Source organism: Bufo bufo, chromosome 4 (assembly GCF_905171765.1).
Source record: "Bufo bufo chromosome 4, aBufBuf1.1, whole genome shotgun sequence".
Classification (NCBI taxonomy): domain Eukaryota; kingdom Metazoa; phylum Chordata; class Amphibia; order Anura; family Bufonidae; genus Bufo; species Bufo bufo.
Window position 1 is genome coordinate 481100338 of NC_053392.1, and position 18990 is coordinate 481119327.

At 45.0% G+C, this 18990-nt stretch overlaps 1 protein-coding gene across 5 annotated transcripts in view; it reads left to right on the forward strand.

Annotated features, from left to right (window-relative positions):
• Positions 1 to 18990, forward strand: part of VIT (vitrin) — a 184448-nt gene that overhangs the window by 126841 nt on the left and 38617 nt on the right. For all 5 annotated transcript variants that reach the window (XM_040429529.1, XM_040429533.1, XM_040429530.1 and 2 more), the window contains 3 exons: positions 8521 to 8583; positions 17203 to 17262; positions 17422 to 17487. In XM_040429529.1, coding sequence (XP_040285463.1) covers positions 8521 to 8583; positions 17203 to 17262; positions 17422 to 17487 — 189 coding nt within the window. The remainder of the gene's footprint in view (positions 1 to 8520; positions 8584 to 17202; positions 17263 to 17421; positions 17488 to 18990) is intronic.

Sequence of the window (18990 nt, forward strand, 5' to 3'; positions counted from 1 at the left end):
TTGAACTGTACTAAGAGCGATAATAAGAGAAAAACCTCAAAAGGTAAATCATCAAACTCTGCTTTATCTGCTACTTTGGGCAAAGTTGATGTAGGAATTGATGCTTTTCCTCTGACCTGCAGTTCCCATTTTCTCCTGTCTGCCAGGGTGGCGCTAGAGAGCAAAGTCATTTCTTGTGAGATTTTTGTTGATAGTGGAGCGGCCGTCAATCTTATTGACACTCAATTTGTAGCCATGCATGGTTTTCAGGTTTGCACATTAGAAAAGGATATACCTGTTTTTGCTATTGACTCTGCTCCACTCTCACAGAGATCTCTGAAGGGCATTGTTCACAATATCCGGTTAGCTGTAGGTGACACTCATGTGGAGGATATATCTTGTTTTGTCCTTAACGGATTGCCTTCTCCTCTAGTTTTGGGGTTACCCTGGCTCACTAGACATAACCCCACTATTGATTGGCAAGGAAGGCAAATAAATGAGTGGAGTGACTTTTGTAGAGAGAATTGTCTTACAGCGACTTTTGCAGAGGTGTCTACTAAAACTGTGCCATCATTTCTCTCTGATTTCTCGGACGTGTTTTCCGAGAGCGGTGTTCAGGAGCTACCTCCTCACCGGGAGTTTGACTGTCCCATTAACCTCATTCCCGGCGCCAAGCTGCCAAAAGCTCGCCTCTACAATCTCTCACAACCGGAAAGAATCGCAATGCAAACCTATATCTCCGAGAGTCTCGATAAGGGGCATATTCGTCCCTCAAAATCACCTGTTGCCGCTGGTTTTTTTTTTGTTAAAAAAAAAGATGGCTCTCTGAGACCTTGCCTAGATTTTAGGGAGCTGAACCGTATCACGATTCGCGATCCCTATTCCCTTCCTCTGATCCCGGACCTCTTCAACCAAATTGTTGGGGCCAAGGTTTTTTCCAAATTGGATTTGAGAGGCGCGTACAACCTGGTCAGGGTCAGAGAGGGGGATGAATGGAAAACGGCCTTTAATACCCCTAACGGGCATTTTGAGAATCTCGTTATGCCTTTCGGCCTGATGAATGCTCCGGCCGTCTTTCAGCATTTTGTTAACAGTATTTTCTACCATTTAATGGGGAAATTTGTATTGGTGTATCTTGATGATATTTAGATTTTTTCCCCTGATGTTCAGACCCATCAGGATCATCTTTTTCAGGTTCTGCAGATTCTGCGGGAAAATAAATTGTATGCCAAGCTGGAGAAATGTGTTTTTATGGTATCGGAGATTCAATTTCTGGGTTTTCTCCTCTCTGCTTCTGGTTTTCGCATGGATCCGGAGAAGGTCCGTGCTGTACTTGAGTGGGAGCTTCCTGAGAATCAGAAGGCATTGATGCGCTTTTTGGGTTTTGCGAACTATTACAGAAAGTTCATTTTGAATTATTCCTCTGTGGTCAAACCCCTCACTGACATGACAAAAAAGGGGGCGGATTTTTCCTCTTGGTCGGAGGAGGCGCTTGCAGCTTTTTCTAAGATTAAAGAGAGTTTTGCATCTGCTCCCGTCTTGGTGCATCCCGATGTTTCCTTACCTTTTATTGTTGAGGTGGATGTTTCCGAGGTGGGTGTGGGTGCGGTTTTGTCCCAGGGCCCTTCTCCTGCCAAATGGCGACCCTGTGCCTTTTTCTCTAAAAAACTCTCCCCGGCAGAGAAAAACTATGATGTGGGAGATAGGGAGTTGTTGGCCATCAAGTTGGCTTTCGAGGAATGGCGCCATTGGTTGGAGGGGGCCAGGCACCCTATCACCGTTTTTACCGACCATAAGAATCTGGCATACTTGGAGTCGGCCAGGCGTATGAATCCGAGACAGGCCAGATGGTCTCTGTTCTTCTCCAGATTCAATTTTGTCGTCACATTCCGCCCTGGGATCAAAAATGTGAAGGCTGATGCTCTCTCTCTCGCTGTTTTCCGGGAGGAGGAAACTCTGAGGACCCGGGTCCCATTTTGGCGGAGGGGGTAGTTGTTTCTGCTCTATATTCGGATTTGGAGGCCGAGGTCCAGGCTGCCCAGACTGAGACACCTACCCGTTGTCCTTCTGGGAAGTTGTTTGTGCCTCCTGAGCTACGTCACAAACTCTTCAAGGGGCATCATGATACTGTTCTTGCTGGTCACCCCGGGAGTAGAGCCACGGTAGATCTCATTGCTCGGAGATTTTGGTGGCCGGCTCTTCGTAAGTCGGTGGAGGGTTTTGTGGCTGCTTGTGAGACGTGCGCTCGCGCTAAGGTCCCTCGTTCACGGCCTTCAGGTTCCCTTCTCCCGTTACCCATACCTTCCCGTCCTTGGACACACCTGTCCATGGACTTTATCACGGATCTTCCTCGTTCCTCAGGGAAGTCGGTGATCCTGGTGGTGGTGGACCGTTTTAGCAAGATGGCTCATTTCGTACCTTTCCCTGGTTTACCCAATGCTAAAACGTTGGCGCAAGCTTTTGTCGACCATATTGTTAAATTGCATGGCATTCCCTCTGATATTGTTTCCGATAGAGGCACGCAGTTTGTGTCCAGGTTCTGGAAGGCTTTCTGTTCTCGCCTGGGGTTTCGGCTGTCCTTCTCTTCTGCTTTTCACCCGGAGTCGAATGGTCAGACTGAGCGCCTCAATCAGAATCTGGAGACATATTTGCGCTGTTTCGTGGCAGAGAACCAGGAGGATTGGTGTTCATTTTTCCCTCTTGCTGAGTTTGCTCTGAACAACCGCCGTCAGGAATCTTCTGATAAGTCGCCATTCTTTGGTGCATATGGGTTCCATCCGCAGTTTGGGACATTCTCGGGAGGGGCTCTTTCTGGTTTGCCTGAGGAGGAGAGATTTTCCTCGTCTTTGTCTACCATTTGGCAAAAGATTCAGAGTAATCTTAGAAAGATGAGTGAGAAGTATAAGCGTGTGGCTAATAAGAGACGTGTGCCTGGTCCGGACCTGAGTGTGGGTGATCTGGTGTGGTTGTCTACAAGAAATCTTAAACTGAAGGTTCCCTCCTGGAAATTGGGTCCCAAGTTTATTGGGCCTTATAAAATCTTGTCAGTCATCAATCCTGTTGCCTTCCGTCTTGATCTTCCACTGGTTTGGAAGATACATAATGTATTTCACAGATCTCTCTTAAAACCATATGTCCAGCCCACGGTACCCTCCTCTTTGCCTCCTCCTCCGATTTTGGTTGATGGCAATCTGGAGTTTGAGGTTTCCAGAAATGTGGACTCTCGCATTGTCCGCAGTTCTCTCCAGTACCTCGTTCATTGGAAGGGTTATGGTCCTGAGGAGAGGATGTGGGTTCCGGTGTCGGACATTAAAGCCACTCGCCTCATCAGGGCATTTCATAGGGCTCATCCTGAGAAGGTGGGTCCTGGGTGTCCGGAGTCCACCCGTAGAGGGGGGGGTACTGTCACTACCAGAGCTTTGGGACGTTCTCACAGCTCTGTTTCTCCACCCCTGTGATGATGTCACTACTAGAGCTGGGAGGAGTTTTCTGTTTCCTTCCTCCCGGGTGTTCCTCCTCCGTTTGATTTCCCTGCCTTTATATTCCCCCTCCTCCTATTGTAGGTGTGGATTATATTTCTCATTTGGGTTGTAGCTCTTGCTTGAGTATCTTCCCTTGTATGCTATCCTTTCACTGGACCTGTGTTCTGCTGCAGCAAGTACTCCGGATATTGCCAGCCTGTCTTTGGATCCGTCTTCACTGCGGCTGCAGCCCTTCAGCTAAGTGTGCAGACATTGCTGTGTATCTGTGTGTTTTCTAAATGGATCCGAGGCGACCACGGTTCCCTCCATATACTGAGCAGGGCACCGGTGGCCGTGCCCCTTCCACTATTGTAGGGGTTACAGTGGTCATCAGTCTTAGGTACGCGGGCATGCCTCCTTCCACCATTTGGATCCAGGCATGGGTTTAGCAGCATAGGGAGAGCTTTTGAGGGTCTGACAGGGGGTCACCCTTTATCCTCCCTAGTTTGGGTCCGGTCAGTAGCTCTATTTTCTGTGCATGCTCTTGTTGCTCACATACAGCCGTGACAGGTGCTTAGGGATACTCCTGTAATATTTCACTTTTATTCTGTCTCTACTTTAAAATTCAGGTCTTGAACTCATGTATGGGAGACAGATACTACACGTCCGTTGTTTCTTTCCTGATCTGTTCCGTTTTTTGCTGAACAGATCTGGACCAGATCTGGACCCATTCATTTTCAATGGGTCCTGAAAAAAAATCAGACATTGAGCTGTCCGTTTTTTTTCAGGACCCATTGAAAATGAATGGGTCCAGATCTGGTCCAGATCTGTTCAGCAAAAAACGGAACAGATCAGGAAAGAAACAACGGACGTGTGAATAAGGCCTAAAGGCCATGTTTTTGGTGCTGTTTTTCACACATTTTACCATCGGAATTCACTTCAAAAATGCCTCAAAAAAGCCTTCTATTCATTTCAATGGGAGGCAGGACTTGCTTTTTTTCCTCGCTGAAAAAAATAGCATGGAAGAAAGAAGCTGTATGCTCTATCTGATTCTCCTATTGAAATGAATGGGAAGCTGAAAAAATACAAAGATGGAAAAAAACATGACAAAAACCACAACGAAAAGGACGGTAAATCACTGCAAAATTTTTTCAGCAAGTTTTTAAAATCTGTTGTGTGAACCTCCCCTAAGATGTGAGCCACAAAGCCCACTGATAATAGGAGGATTTTCTCTGACTTAAACCCTCAATAATCCTTAGCTTCCCATGTATAACATGTTCACATGCACAAGGTACTGGTATCTAAAGGTACATCTCTATATATACCAGTACATTGTATGGGTTTGTTTGTTTGTTTTTTCAGGATAAAAGCGGAAGATCGAAGTATAATTTTATATTTTTTTATTTTTTTCATAATTGCAAAAACATTAATGGCAAAACATATAGGAAAATAATTAAAATAGCAGTAGCGCTGCCTTCATCAAGGACCACACTGACTATTAAAGGGAATCTGTCACCTAGTTTGAGCATATTAAACTGTTAACATAGCAATGTTCCTTCATTCCAGCAAGGGTCTTCTTTCTTTTATTCAAGTTTTCATTTTGATCAAAAAGCGATTTTTCAAATATGCTAATTAAGCTTCAAGGTGCCCAGAGGGGCGTTATTCCTCTGCTCTAGTGCCCAGTAACGCCCCCCTGCAGTGCCCAGCCCGCCTTTCTTCCAAGCCCAGCACGCCTCCTCATAAATAAATTTACTCCCCCATACGTCATGTAATTTATTCACCCCACGATCCTTGCGTCCTCCTTTCTTTCCCCAGAAATCTTGCGCAACCGCAGTATCGCCAACTGCCTGCGCCTGTACGATACTACGGCTCCTGAGGGCAACAGCGCTCTGATTACGTCACTGGGCTCGGCGCATGCCCAGTGACACTATTGAGGCTGTTGCCCTCAGGAGCCATAGTATCGTACAGACGCAGGCACTCAGCGATACTGCGCCTGCGTGAGATTTCTGGGGAAAGAAAGGAAGACGCAAGGATCGTGGGGTGAATAAATTATATGATGTAGCGGAGGGGGCGGCGCTGTTCGGCTCCGATGGGGGAGTAAATAAATTTATGAGGAGGCGTGCTGGGCTTGAAATAAAGGCCAGCTGGGCACTGCAGGGGGGCGTTACTGGGCACTAGAGCAGAGGAATAACGCCCCTCTGGGCACCTTGAAGCTTAATTAGCATATTTGAAAAATCGCTTTTTGATCAAAATGAAAACTTGAATAAAAGAAAGAAGACCCTTGTTGGAATGAAGGTACTTTATTGAACATTGCTATGTTAACAGTTTAATATGCTCAAACTAGGTGACAGATTCCCTTTAAGGGATCTGTTTTCTATTAGAAAAGCCAGCATTTTACTGTACAAGAAAGTGCAGTATACTGCTTTATTCTGTCTCATTTTTGTGATGGAATCTGCAATGGAAGCTCCTGGCAGGAAAGATTTTTGGGCAATATCTCGCATTTGAAGAGACCCTGAGGTACCCCTACAGTAGAAACCCCCACAAAGTGACTCCATTTTGAAAACTAAATCCATAGAATTTTTCAAGGAGTGTAGTGATCACTTTGACACAATAGGCGTTTCACAGAATTTAGAAATGCTTGGCTGTGAAAATGAAAAATTCAATTTTTCACAATAAAATGTAGCTTTAGGCCCAAATTTTTCCTTTTCACAAAGGGTAACAGGAAAAAAATCACCACACAATTTGTACCCATTCTCTCCTAAATTTGGAAACACCTCATATGTGGTCATAAACTGCTAAATAGGCAATCCTCAGGGTTTAGGAGGAAAGGAGTGCCATATGGTTTTTGTAGGGCATATGTTGCTGGAATGGTTTTTGGGTGCAATGTCGCATTTGAAGAGACCCCAAAAAAATGACCCCATTTTGGAAACTATACCCCTCAAAAATATTTTAAAAAAGTGTATTAGGCATTTTGACCCCACAGGTGTTTTTCAGAAGTGAATAGGTAGTGAATGGTGCTGCGGATGTCCATTCTTTAAAGATGGTGTCTGCTCCGGACACTCAGGGCTAATGTCTGCGATCAGCAATAATGAGACCAGATGCCATGGTCAAATGTGATTATGGTATTTGAGAGTTAAAAGTCCAGGAGCTTGCACTCCCTGGGCTGGAATGCTTTCCCCTCAGTGATATTGGGAAAGGCGTTCCTTAGGTCAATTTCACACTTATTTCATCAGTTATTTCCATCAGTTATTGTGAGCCAAAACCAGGTGCGTGTCAAAAACACAGAACAGGTACAAATCTTTCCATTATACCTTATTTCTGAGTAGGTTTCACTACTGATTTTGGCTCACAATAACTGATGGAAACAACAGACCAAATAACTGAAGTGTGAACTTGGCCTTAGTAGTAGGAGGCCTATCACAGACCACAATTGATATACCATAGAGAGATCAAAAACAAAATCACTGTGTAAACTACCCTCTAAAATATAACTTTTATTCAAATAAATCTAAAATAATACAAAAACCCCATGTGATTGTTTATATATCAAATATAAAATCAGTTAGCAAAAATTATAGCTAACAGATGCAATCGCCATTTTAAAATTCATATTACTTGACACCTGTCACTATGTGTAGATAGCATAAGTCAATGATTTAGTAGATTAAAAGTTATATTTTAGAGGGTAGTTTATACAGTGATTTAGTAGTAAGAGGCTTGGACTTGTACAAGGCTTCTGGTATATTACTGGTGTATTTTAGTGCAGGCCCGCAGGTGGCAGCACTGCATTTAAATATACCGAATTTTTTATTCAGTAATGGAATAAATTCTATTACTGAATAGAAATGTCAATCTAATGATTGCATGGTGGGGTCTTTTTGGGGGCCTAAAAATCTTCAAAAAATTAAAATAAAAAATTAAAATCACTCAATTTCTCTAAAATTAAAATTAAAATAAACAGCAAAAAAATAAACATCATAAGCATTGCCGCGTCTGAAAATGCCCATACTATTAGAATATAAAATTATTTATCCTATACGTCGTAATGAAAAAACATTATCAATACAAACTATCGATCGTCCCACAAAAAAATCAGTCCTTACACAGCTTTGTAGACGTAACTATAAAAAAAAGTATGGGGGTCTTAATATGGCATTGAAAAGAAAACATTTATTTTTTTCCAAAGTTTTCATTTTTTTTCAGTATTAAAACAGAAGAAAAACAATATAAATGTGCTGTAATTGTACTGACCCAGAGAATAAAGGTAACAGGTCAGTTTTACTGCACAGGGAAACAAAACCCATAAAACTGTGGCAGAATTGCATTTTTTTTTTCAATTTCACCCCAATTGTAATATTAAATGATGCAGTTAGAAAGCACAACTTTCCCCTCAAACAGCCCTCATACAGCTATGTCAGCAGAAAAATAAAAAAAAAGTTGTGGCTCCGGGAAGCCAGGGAGCAAACAATGAAAATGCAAAAATAGAAAATTGCCATGTTAGGAAGGGGTTACCAGAATTCCAATGTGTCAAATGACTCCGTCCTGGAGCTCTTTTCTGGTGAAGAGATGGTTCCAGCATGTGCCGTATCAGTCAGGAACATACACCGTCTTTCTTGGGATCAGATTTATCTCATATAAGGCAGAAATGTCCATTGTTGGCAAATCTCCTTATCCAATGTGTCCCGGTCAATGAGTATCCAACACATTGGCAATTGTTACTGTAACTGCCTGTATCACTTTTACATTGTGAAGCATTTCCTGTTTGGAGCACTTGATGTTGACAATGAACGTACATCCTTCGTTTTGGTTCCCTGACAAATTCCTTTCAAGATGGCCACACCATCTGAGAAGGTGGCATCAAACAGAGCAGAAGAACAGAGGCAGCATGGGAGGAACAGAGGAATGTTCACATGTCACATATAGTCCAATTTAAAGTTCGGTATGGAGTGTTGCTTCAAATGTGAAAGTGACCGTGAGCTGTATTTTACTACAATGTCTGTTCAGATATAATACATTTATTAGGGACTGTATGTAATGTGGACATCGGATCAGAATCTAAACATATTTTATGACTTTTCAGTTTCCAATCCCAGATCTAGCATATCAGAATATGACAGGTGGGTCTCCGGCTTCTCGCAGAGTAGTAAGTATTTTAATTTATCGCTTTATTACTTTGATTATTCTTATTTTTATTAATAATATAACGGACATTTTGCAAATGACTATTTTAGCGGACATTTGTTTTATCAGAATATATGAAAAGTCACCTAAGTAAGGCTGGTCCTACAGTATATGAAGCACCGTGGCTCAGTGGTTGGCACTGGTTAGAGATGAGCAAAGGTATCAAAAATTAGACTCAGCTGCTTTGTGGACATTCACAAAGAAAATCGACTTGTTACGAGTTACTTTGTCACCAATCGCATTCCGTTATCTGTAGCGGGCACAATCACAGGGAACCCCTCAGATGAAGCGTTCAATGCTGATCACATTGAGGCCTTTCAGGGGTTAATCAGGAGTTAAAAAAATGCTTACTGACCTCATCCATTTGCTCGTGGAGAGGCCGTCGCGGCCATCTTAATTGAAGAAAACGCGGCAAATCTCTTGCGTGCTGACGTGATGATGTCATCACGCTGGGCAACTGCGGTGACATCACACATCAGCACGCGCTATATTTGGAACGTTTTCTTCAATCAAGATGGCCATGACGGCCTCTCCACAAGCAAGTGGATGAGGTATGTTTTTTTTACCGTCATTTGTAGAGATGAGTGAATCAAATCCCACGAAGAGGAATTCGATCCGAATTGCATGATAAATTTGATTTGCCTAGAAGCCGAATTTCCTCGTGCTTCGTGTCAGCGAATCGATTCATCCTGAAATAGTATAAAAAAAAAAAAAAAAATTCAAACTTACCTCCTCCATTTGCTCGCGAAGTGCTGTCAGCCTCCATCTTGCTTAAAGATCTCGGCCGAAATCCTGTGCAGCGCGAGATTACATCATAGAGGCGGTAAGTTTGATGTAATAGTTTTTTTAATTGTTAATTTTACACCGTTTTTAAACTCAGATGCCGCGATCATTTATAAACGTGGCATCTGAGGGGTACAATGACGGGGGAGGCTCTATCGCAGCTCCCTGTCATTGCACCGGCTACTTACAAAAAAAAAAAAAATTCGTCGAGGCAGCCGAATCGAATTTTCAAGAAATTCGCTCATCTCTAGTCATTTCATAAAAAATTGATTCGTTACCATGAAGTGCCAGGAAATTCGGCTTTGTGGCGAATGGAATTATTCCGGAAATTGGGATCAAAGTCAATTTGTTTAATATTGATTCACTCAACACTAGGACTGGTGTCTTGCAACGCGTTCTTTGCGTTGGTTTTCTCCCACCATCCAAATACATGCTCATAATTTAGATTGTGAGCTCCACTGGGGACAGTGAGTGATGGTAATGCTTGTAAAGCGCTGCGGAATACATTTGGTGCTATTTAAGTAAAATAAATCATTTATTGCTTTTCTTTTTGCATCCGAAGTGGAATTCGGTCCGAATTTTCGGAAAAAATTTATTCTAGGCTGGAATTATCTTAGAAAAAAAAAACTGAATAAAAAAAACACTCCCCTTATCCACATGCTCGCGCAGAGGCAGTCTGCTCCTCATGACGTCACCACGTGATCACGCTGGGAGCGCGCGCTGACATCATCACTGGAGATTAGCGAATCGAAGCTGACGTAGTGGAATTCGTTACGAATTTCAGAAAAAATTTGATTTGCACCTAATGCGAATTTCCTCGCGCTTCGTAGTAACGAATCACATTTTTACTAAAATGGCGGCTACACGTGTGAGGACATGGAGAAAAAAGTCTGTGAAGGCCATTCAGTAGCGTACTTAGTGCAGGGAGAGATGTGTCTGCAGGCGCTAGGGACTGTGATAGGAAAGACTTGATTGTGGTGAAAAAAAAACATCATTCAAGGTGTAGGGAAAGGATAGGGAGGAATCATTCAGCAGCATTTATGTAGAACAGGTTCAGTAGGGAAGGTTACAGCCTGGGTAATAGGAACAATCCTATTACACCTTGCTGCACTGACTGGGGATCCAAATTCCCATTGTACAGCTCTGTAATTCCAGCAAACCGTTCTTATTAGGGTGCAAGCATAGGCGTGCGCATGGGGTGTGTCGGGTGTGCCTGGGCACACCCTAATCAAAGCCTGCTGGCCGGCGAATACTAATGAAGCACTTCCATTTTGGAAGCGCTCATTAGTACTGGAGGACCAGGAAGTGGTGAACACTATGTACTTACCGCTTCCTGGTCCTTGGCTGTCGGCTGTGCAGGGCTGCGCATAGCGTGAGGCGCTTTGTGACATCACGCTGTGCGCGCCAGTTCAGAGCACAGCCGACAGCAGGAGGAAGAGGATCGCGGGTGGCGAGGAGAGGCGGCGTCCAGGAGCAGAGAGGTAAGTGTTTTTTTATTTTATAAAAAATGAGGCTGCTGGGGGCATAATGGAGGCTAATGAGAGGCATAATGAGGGCTAATGAGGCATATGGGGGCTAATGAGGCATAATGGGGGCTAATGAATCATAATGAGGGCTAATGAGGCATAATGGGGGCTAATGAGAGGCATAATTGGGGCTAATGAGAGACATAATGGGGGCTAATGAGAGGCATAATGGCAACTAATGAGGCATAAGGGCTGATAATGGGGGCTAATGAGGCATAATGGGGCTAATAAGGCATAATGGGGGCTAATGAGAGGCATAATGGGGCTAATGAGGCATAAGGGCTGATGATGGGGGCTAATGAGGCATAATGTGGGCTAATGAGGCATAATGGGGGCTAATGAGAGGCATAATGGGTGCTAATGAGGCATAAGGGCTGATAATGGGGGCTAATGCCATAAAGGCTATATATACATACATACATATGCGCGCACGCGGTGTGTGTGTTTGTGCTTTAGCGTGCATACCCTAATGCAATAGGCTGCACACGCCTATGGGTGCAAGTGCTGTTTGATACAGGCATTAACAGGGTTCATTACAAGGAAATATTTCTACATTTTATTTGCCCTTGTGCGGTGCAGTTATATGTTCTAAAGCATTTTTTGGCTTTTATTGGTGGGGGAAAAAAAGGGCTTATTAACCATTGAAGTGGTGAAGTGTGAAAATTACAGCCATTTTTGTTGTGTATTAGTGGCAAAAGTAAAATATATTTGCAGCTAAGCGAGGCACTTATCTGTTTTAAAGCCCTTTTTTGCGTGTATCAGTGGAAAAAGGAAAAATATCTTTGCCGCTCAGTGGTGCAGTGAGATATTTTACAGCCCAGTTTGCCGTGTATTACAGGCGAAATATAAATATATTCGCCGTTCATAGTTGTACTTATCTGTAGAAAAGCCTTTTGTGTAAAAATAGAAAAAAACTTGGGCCTAATTGACGTTCAGCGGTGCAGCCAGATATTTTACAGCCCAGTTTGACGTGTATTACTGGCGAAATAACAAATATATTTGAAGTTTAAGGTTGTACTTATCTGTTAAAAGCCTTTTCTGTAAAAATTTAAAAAAATTAGGGCCTAATTGACGTTCAGTGGTGCAGTGATATTTTCTAAAGCCCTGTTTGCTGTGTATTAGTGGTGAAATAAAAAATATTTAATCTAACATTTGGTTGTTTGATCTAACAGTATGTCAGGCAGAGAAGTGCCAGGCCCTGCACAGGGGAGTGGCAGAGGCCTAAATGTTTCTGACGCAGGCAGAGGTCGCAGCAGAGTAAGGGGCCGTGGCAGCAGGGGTCACTTCCAGAGGCCTGAGCTCCCAGTGTCAGCTAGCGGTCGTGTCGTGACCAGCAACCCAGCGGTTCTTGAATGATTGACTCGATATTTGACTACGTTGCAACTTACATCAGACACCCCCAGCCAAGAGTCAGTGGGTTAGTCAGACACAACCCTTAGTTGGCATGGTGCGGTAACAGGCCCTGTGCCCTCACCTGTCCTCAACCTGTCCTTTTCTGTTCCCTCACCGTGATAAGTATTATATGCTGTAGGCTCTGCTCCACTTTTCAGTGAGGAAGAGCTGCTAGTGGACAGTCAGCAGCTACTGCCCAGCCAAGATCTGGAGGAGAAATCTGCCGCTTCCTCCGCTAGGCAGGCAAGTAGTGATGAGGAGGGTGATACAGATACTACTCGATGATGATGATGTAGCTGATCGCACTTGGAAGCTGGGTGACGAAAGAGCTTCATCATCATCGGAAGAGGGTGTCATCTTGCCAGTGAGCCAGCGGCGAAGCCAGCAAGTCGTTTGCGTGGCTGGGAGTCAGCAGGGTGGCAGCAGTGGGAGGTCAGGAGCCAAACGCGTCAGGGTTAGACCACCTGCTTCGCGGGAGCCTACCTGCCTGGAAAGTAGTGGTGCAGGGGCTCAAGGAGGCAGCGGCGGTAGCAGTCAGTCTGTGCGTAGTGTTGGGGGTAAAATCACCTACTCGGCGGTGTGGCAGTTTTTTTTAAGCCGCCGGAGGAGGTGAACGTGGCCGTATGTAGAATCTGTGGGCAGAGGCTGAATCGTGGCCAGGGTGCCAATGTTGGCACTGCGTCAACATATGCAGCGTCGTTATAAAGTTGCCTGGGACAACTGTGGCTCCAATGTGGGGGTCCAGCCTGCCGCAGCAAGCACTGCATCACCCACTGGCACGCATCTGGTTTCTGGCAGTCAAGGCTCCACCACCTCAGCTGAAGGGAGCTGTCTGTCTTTTCCATCATCTGCCGGTCCTGATGCTAATGCTCCTCCTACTCCCCGTCACGCATTCCATCAGCAATCGATCACCAAAGCAATTGCCAAGAGACAACAGTATGCGTGCACTCATCCAAGTTGCTGGTGCTGTAGTCCCTCCCTTTCCAAGTGGTGGACTCTGCATCTTCTGATGGCTTGTGCCGAGCCGAGGTGGAGAGTCCCAAGCTGTCATTTCTTTGCCAAAGAGGCAGTACCAGCCCTGCACACACATGTAGAACAGAAGGTGGGCCAGTCTTTGAGCCTGTCGGTGTCTGCCAAAGTGCACGGCAGCGCCGACATGTGGAGCTGTAACTACAGTCAGAGACAATACATGTCCTTTACGGCCCACTGGGTGAATGTGGTTCCTGCACAACCACACCAGCAACTTGGCCAGATCACGCCGCTTCCGCCTCCACGTTGCCACGCCGTTGGTCCAGCAACAATGTCCACCTCTGCCTCCTCATCCTCCACCCTGTCCTCAGCCTCCAGCATACCACATGTGTCACACTGTTCTGCACCTTGTTTTCCTGGGCGAATGGAGTCACACAGGGGAGGAACTGCTCCATGTCCTTCAGCAAGAAATCGAATCATGGCTTTCTCCATGACAACTGAAAATCGGAACCATAGTGATCGACAACGGGAAGAACATTGTGTCGGCGGTGCATCAAGAAGGGCTGAGCCATGCGCCCTTCATGGCACACGTGTTCAATCTGGTTGTGAAGCGGTTCCTGAAGTCTTCCACCCATCTGCAAGACATCCTAAAAATGGCCAGGAGACTTTGCATGCACTTCAGCCACTCGTACACCGCAAAACACACCCTCCTTGAGCTGCAGCGACAGAACGGCATCCCCCAACATAGGCTAATATGCGACGTTTCCACGCGTTGGAATTCCACCCTCCATATGTTGGACCGACTGTACGAACAGAGAAAGGCCATCAACGATTACCTGATAATCCAAGTGGACGGGAGTTCTCCCCTGTGTAACTTCGATGTCAGCCAGTGGAAGCTCATGCGTGACACCTGCAGTTTGCTCAGGGCCTTTGAGGAGGCCACGTTATTTGTCAGTCTCCAGGACTATGGGATGAATGATGTCATTCCACTGCTTCATGTCCTGGAACAGATTCTGTTACATATGGCTGGTCAGGGGACTGGAGACGTGGTGCCTACATCTCACGGTCACATGAGCCCTGTGGGGGCTAAACTGGAGGAGGAGGAGGAGGAGGAGAACATTGGAGCACAAGCAATGTGTAGTGAAATGGGTGTATTTGCTACACAGGTGACAGGAGAGGAGGAGCAGGAGGAGCAGGAGGGGCCAGAGGAGCTACAGGGCGATGGGGAAGATGAGGCAGAGGACCCAGACACACTGTAGCTGTATGCAGTGGAGATGGAGGCAGGGAGTCCCTCTGAGTTACTTGCACAAATGGCCCGCTGCATGCTTACTTGCTTGGGTAGTGACACCAAGGGATGACTTCTGGCTCTGCACCTTGTTAGACCGTTGCTAGAGGTCCAAAATGGGGGCCTTTTTTACGCCCACTGAGAGGGAGGACAAACTGAACTACTATAGAGACATCCTATGTAGTCAGTTGGCCGCTGCCTATGTGCGCCATCGCCAATCCTCTCGCAGGTCTGACGGGGGGGTCCTCTGCGCTCACGTTCCACTGCCATGGCTTCTGGGGAGGGGAGGGGAGGGGAGGGTGGGGTGGCAGGAGCAATACCAACTCCATCAGCAGCAGCCTGAGTCTACAGTCGCTGATGAGCAGCTTTCTTTACCCGCATAGTGAAGAAACTACTCACCAGCAGCTAGACGTAGAGCAGAACCTGAACCAGCAGGTGGTGGCATACTTGGAGTGCACCCTGCCAGCCGACCTTGAAGATCCGCTGGACTACTGGGCAGCCGTCCTGCCCGGCCATTAGTGTGGCATCAGAGCGGGTGTTTTGTGCAGCGGGGGCCATAGTTACCGCAAGGAGAACTTGCCTGTCCACCCAAAATGTGGAGAGACTGACCTTTGTCAAGATGAATCAGCCATGGATCAGCCAGGATTTCCACCCACCAATTCCAGATGCATCAGACTAGATCATCCATGGTGCCACACCAACACTTTGAAAAAACTGGTTTCTTCTGGCTACCTGCCTCAGACACTACTCTGATGCTGCCACCCACCTGATGCCACACATCTGATGCCAAGTGCTCCTTCTGTCACCCACCTTCGTCAGCGGTTACTGGTAATGCCACCCACCGCCCCACCGCCAAAAGGAGTGTGCTTCTTCTTGGCACTAACATCGACCTGTAATGCCGAGTTCATACTTGAGTTATTTTGTTAGTTTTGGCCCTGTGACTGCCCAAATAAATGAAGTGTGCAGTGATTCTAAGAACGACGCCTGTCATCTGCATGTCATATGGATTCAAAGCATAATTTCACTACCAAAGCAGACTCCCTATGTGTGTTACTGCAAGTCACAGTGTTCTACTCCACTATAAAGGCTTTCTGCAGCCAGGAAATAGGCGTTTTTAACGCGGTTCGCCGCAAATAAATTCGGATCGAAGCTAATTTTTCCCTAAAAATTCTGCGAACCGGCTAAACGAACTTTTGAAAAATTCGCTCATCTCTAATCATCACACTCAGCGCAGGTCCTTCAGCGGGTCTTTTTCAATCAAGAGTGGAGTGGACTGCTCTGTGCGAGCAAGTTGATGAGGTGAGTGTTTTTTTTTCTTCTGTTCTTTCTAAATCTCTATTCACACTTACAGTGAATCCTGACATTTTCTGGAGTTTACCCAGAGGGGTATGGAGACTTTTTTTCCCCAGAGCCCTACTACTAACTCTGGGTTATGTCCCAGTGATCGCATGTGTGAAAACATCAGTAAATGTTCCAGAAAATCACAGTGGCCATGCCTAAAGTTCCCGCCCCTTGTCTAGGCACCTGGAACATTTCCTCTGTAGTGAGAACGCACCCGACCTGGAACATCTCTGGGGTGATAGCTACATGTGTGAAAGGCAAACTCTGGTAAATCTCCGTACCTGATAATCTGGAAATATTCTTCAGTTTAGGTGTGAAAACAGCATAAGACAACTCCAGCAGCCATTTTAGGAAAAATAATTTGTCTAGAATTCGTCTTTTGTTTTTAAAACCCAAAAGGCCGTATTGCACCAGAGTATTACCGTTTTTAACGTCCGTTAGACGGGTGCACTTCTGTATAAGCGGCCGTTAAAAAACGGTCCCATTGATTGATAGGCTAAAAGAGGTTTTAACATAGCGATTTGTGACAAATTCGTTCGGAACAAATCAAATTTCTTGTCAAACTTCGGCAAAGCTACTGAATCAAATTTTTCTAAACTTCGCTCATCTCTAATTCCAGCTCACTAGCTGTGTTTACATGCAGCAATGATCCTTTCAAGTGCAATCACCCGACAAACGAGTACATGTAGTAGAGGTAGAGAGCAGAACAGTACACATAAGGATTCTTTCAGATTTGTGGTCCAGGCTTCCAGCAGGCTGTTTGGGCATCGAATACCGGTAATTAGCCGGACGACAACTGTTGTGTGCAGCATTTTTTTCCTTCCCAAATCCCAGCATTTTTGCCGGGTAGCCGTCAAATCTCTGAAGTACCATATTATAGTTAATGAGGCTGTTCGGAATTCCGGTAACATCAAGCAATGCCGGATCCAGAGAACTCCAGCAGGCTGTTCTCTGCCGGAATACTGTGCCACAAATGTGAAGCTCGTCTAACACTGTACTGTTCTGCAGAGGCTAATCAGTTCAGTAATACACCGATAGTATTACCAGTCATAGCCACTTTTCCAGTGAAATGAATACCCTGATTTCCTACATCTGATCTAAATATCACAATTTTAGCAGAACTTCACACTATTTGTGGAAGCTGAATTTCCTTGTTAAAAACATGCATGAAAACAATCCTCACCCATTCCTGCTGCATATGTAGACAGATCACATGAGTGAATGGCGTCATTGCCTTTTCATTTTCGTATTTTGAGTGATTTAATCAGATTGTTCTTCATTCCAGATTCAAGAAACGGTGAATCAGAAACGTGGAAGGTCGCTGAGGAGGTGCCTGAGACCAAGGGTAATATCAATATGACCACTATTACAATGGTATTACTAATGCACATGACACAGCAGATACAACTCCCAGTCTTTATTTATTCAAATATCATTATTATTTTTTGTATATGTTTCTTCCAGTTAGTACAATTATTAATGTTGTCTTTTTTCCTCATTTTAGTTCAACTTAAACCAGAGGTCAAGGTAGATTCTGTTCCAGACCCATGGAGAGGGTTTTCAGATCCAGGTTTGCTTAATTGCAAAATGTTGACCTTATTGGGTTGTCTAGTTTAGAAAACCCATTTCCATTTCCCCTAATATGGAACTCTGGGCTCTTTAAGAGGGGACCCCCCTTCCTACCCAACTATTTGCATAGACACATATCTGTGGTTCACCTGATTAAAATGCTGCTTTACTTTTGTTGATCCGAGGCTTCGTTACTGAGTTATGATACTTTTTCTTAGTATGTAAATTAGGTCTTTGGTGCAATGAGGGCATTACTGTTGCTCTTGTGGCACCCAGGCCCCACTCCTTTCTGTGTCCAGCCCCTCCATCACTGCCTGGCTCTGTCAATGAATGCAGAAAGGGATAGGCTAGTCACAGAAAAGAGTAGAGCTTGGGTGCAACAAGAGCAAAGGTGATGCCTTCATTGCACCAAAGGCCTAATTTGCATATTAAGAAAAAATCATGTCTCAGCAATAGAACTTCGACAAAAAAAAAACAGTGTTTTAATCAGGTGACCACAGCTATGTGTCTATGCAAACTATTTGACACGGAGGTCAGTGGTGACAGATTCCCTTTAAAGGGGAGTGCTAAAGAGAATCTTGGTTATAAAGAGGGTCTCACACATTGGAGAGGGTCTCACACTTTGGAGAACCTGCCCTGTCCCACATTGCAAAGACTTCCCATTGATTTGAATAGAAACTGTTTAATTGATTTTCCCAATGATGGCGCTGTAGGGACATTGAACATTCACTGCCAGCTTTCCCCACAAATTAGAGCTGATCGCTGGAGGTCCCTTTCAAAGACCCTTTTAACAACTAGGAATTGCCCAAAGCAGAGAACCCCTTTATGAAGAACCATGAATCACATTGCTTGCTCCTCCCTCCCCCTATGTTTTTTTTCCATCAGCTCCAAAGAGGAAAATGTAACATAAAAAGGGGGGAGGTTGGAGAAAGAAGTAACCGATGCATCCTATGTACTGCTTGGGGGCTACAAAATGCAGCATTACACTTGATACACACAGATAAGTCTCTGCAGGCCTCTCCTGTCACTTCTGTTCTGTATTCATGAATAATATAACGCACATTTTGCAAATGACTTTTTTTAGCAGACATTTGTTTTATCAGATTATATGACCGGTTCATTCACATAGCAGAATTAAAGAGATTTGATAGCCTTTCTTTAGAATATCCCACCGCCAGGGGCAGATTGGCCATAGACCTTACAGGGAAATTTCCCGGTGGGCCGATGCCCAGGGGGCTGTCTGGGCCCTCCTCACGGCCCGCCACTGGAAGTTTTTGGGGATGTATTTTGTGCTGCTGTCCGCAGTATATTTGTGATGGACTGTGGTATTTGGCTCTGTTGGGGTGGTATAATGTGCCACAATATGGTATTGCTGGCCCTGGCTTCCATCAATTTGGGCCTATTTACAAAACGAGGCCACTTTTAGTATTTTTTCCAGGGCCATTTTAAGTTCCCAGTTTACCCCTGCCCACTAGTATCAGATCAGTGGGGTAGTACAATTAAT